This window comes from Mytilus edulis, chromosome 6 (genome assembly GCF_963676685.1).
Source record: "Mytilus edulis chromosome 6, xbMytEdul2.2, whole genome shotgun sequence".
Classification (NCBI taxonomy): Eukaryota; Metazoa; Mollusca; class Bivalvia; order Mytilida; family Mytilidae; genus Mytilus; species Mytilus edulis.
The window spans coordinates 6,140,342-6,142,691 of record NC_092349.1 but is presented as its reverse complement, the minus strand read 5'-3'; the positions used below and the strand labels follow the sequence as shown (position 1 = coordinate 6,142,691).

Sequence of the window (2,350 nt, the reverse complement as noted above, 5' to 3'; positions counted from 1 at the left end):
TAACTTGTTAACTATCGGTAATACTAATTATTTGGATTTAATTTTAATTTAAATTGCGTCATGCCGGCTAACAAATTTAACCTCGTTATTTTAGTATAATATAATTGCACAAATTATTCGGCAAATTAAATTCTCATAATTGAAAATCAGCACTGCTGCCATTAGGGAATTGTGATTAGGTACATTTAACTTACAAAACAAACATTATTTCTAGTTTTAACAAATTGGACCTCGTTATTTAAGTATTATAGATGCACACATACATTACCACATTGTTCCTCGTACATTTACACAACAGGAGCGAAAACCCTCTTATCAATATTCTAAATAAGGAAATGTAGCTTATTGCTCTTTTGATGATTAAGGTTTTGCTATTTTGAATTATCATTCATTTTTTTATATCATTTGTAGAATTTTATTTTTATTTTCAGGACCGCATGGATCATTTTAAGAATGGTATAGGTTTCAATTGTAAATAGAAGGAGTTTTAGAATGATGGCACCCCTCTTGGAAGAAGAAGAGAATTATGTACGCTTAGCTTTGTTATTGAAGGGAGTGTCACCAAGAGCAGTCCGTTCCTACTTTGACAAAGAATTCCCACCTACATATCTACCGTCAACACTGAATACAAACTACAACACTCTTCAGGATTTAAAAATAAAGAGAGTTTTGAACCAGGCTCAGTGGAATCTGTTGTTTCCAAGAAATGGTATGTTTATACATGTTATATAGCTAAGAAAACCCCAATGCAATGAATTTAAGTTTAACATGTGAACATGGATTTGAGCGTCACTGATGATTATTTTGTATACGAAACCCGCGTCTGGCGTATATATAAAATTTAGTCCTGGTATCTATGATGAGTTTATGTTAATATGGAGAGTATATGTGTGAATGAATTCACCTCAGAATTGATGTTGCTTCTTTCTTCTTTTTCATCTTCTTTGGTTGTACAATAAACCATTGACATCCTATGGTAACATACTGTTGTATATATGGTATATTTAAAAATGTTATATCAGTTTAAACAAAATAATAATCTAGTGCAACGAAAATAATCCACCATTTTCTACATTTGAAAATGCCTGTAGCAAGTCAGGAATACGACAGTTGTTTTCCATTCGTTTTTGATGTGTTTTGTCATTTGATTTGCCATGTGATTAGGGATTTTCCGATATATGAGTTCAGTTTTTTTGTGATTTTACTTTTTATTTCCATATTTTTGATGTTATAGGTGTACCTGATATTATTACTTCTGATGTTACAGGTGAACTTAATTCAAATATTTTTTATGTTATCCGTGTTATCGGTGTACCCGATTTTATTACTTTTGATGTTATGCATGTTATAGATGTTATTAATTATAATTCTTTCGATGTTATAGGTGTACCCGTTTCCACAACTTTTGATGTAACATTGATGATTTGCTTGATCAGAAACTTGACATCTGTCACTCAGCCAATAAATGGCTTTGACAGATTACCACTTCCAGTGGAGATAACTCCAGGACCTGATCTAGCAAGGATTAAATGGTACAGGAATATATTAGCCCATCATGATAGTAACAAAATGGCTACTGGTGATTTCAATACAGCATGGAGTAATATATCTGATGTTAGTGTTACATAACTTAAGTATCAGTGATTTTATATATATCACTTACGGGTTATGAATGGCCCAGGGGATCTACCGCAAGTGAAAATGTTAATGGGTGCCTTCTTTCAAAATCATTGATCCAACATGTATTTGTTTTTCCTCACAATTTTCAATGAACAAGATATAGGGATGCAGTGTATGAGCTTTCCCTATCTCATGCCTCAGTGAATTCAAATGTTATTTTTTTTAATAAGATGGGTGTGAAATTCATTAAAGCAAAAGTCTGTTAACATTAATTTTGAGTTATATGGAGTTTTGATTGAATACTATTCTTTTTCAAAATATTTTTGTAGGCAGTAAGTAGACTGGGTGGTCAGCCAATGGATCAAGAGTGCCAAGAGTTAAAGGTGAAAATCTTAGATCAGTCAAATCAGGAAATTATGCTGGAAATTAAACAATCACAGGAAAAGATAATAGAATTAGGACATACAGTGGAAAATTTTGGGATGGAGCACTCAGAAGTGACGGAAAATCTGAGGAAGTTACAAGTTTCCCATAGTTCTTTACAGACTGACCACTCAGAGGTGACAGGAAATCTGAGGAAGCTACAAGTTTCCCACAGCACTTTGCAGACTGAACACACGGAAGTCACAGAACTTTTGAAAGACCCAATACCGTGGAACATTAGAGGTATGTTATACTCGTATAGAAAAGGTTGTAGAGTTATATAGCTACGGATTTGAAACAAGGGAAT

General features: G+C 33.0%; 1 protein-coding gene across 1 annotated transcript in view; it reads left to right on the top strand.

The window, feature by feature from the left end:
• Positions 1-435: 435 nt before the first annotated feature.
• Positions 436-2,350, top strand: part of LOC139529031 (uncharacterized) — a 16,209-nt gene continuing 14,294 nt past the window's right edge. Inside the window, exons 1-3 of the mRNA XM_071325265.1 lie at positions 436-709; positions 1,385-1,614; positions 1,950-2,286. Of these exons, the coding sequence (XP_071181366.1) occupies positions 493-709; positions 1,385-1,614; positions 1,950-2,286 (784 nt within the window). The 5' untranslated portion in view covers positions 436-492. The remainder of the gene's footprint in view (positions 710-1,384; positions 1,615-1,949; positions 2,287-2,350) is intronic.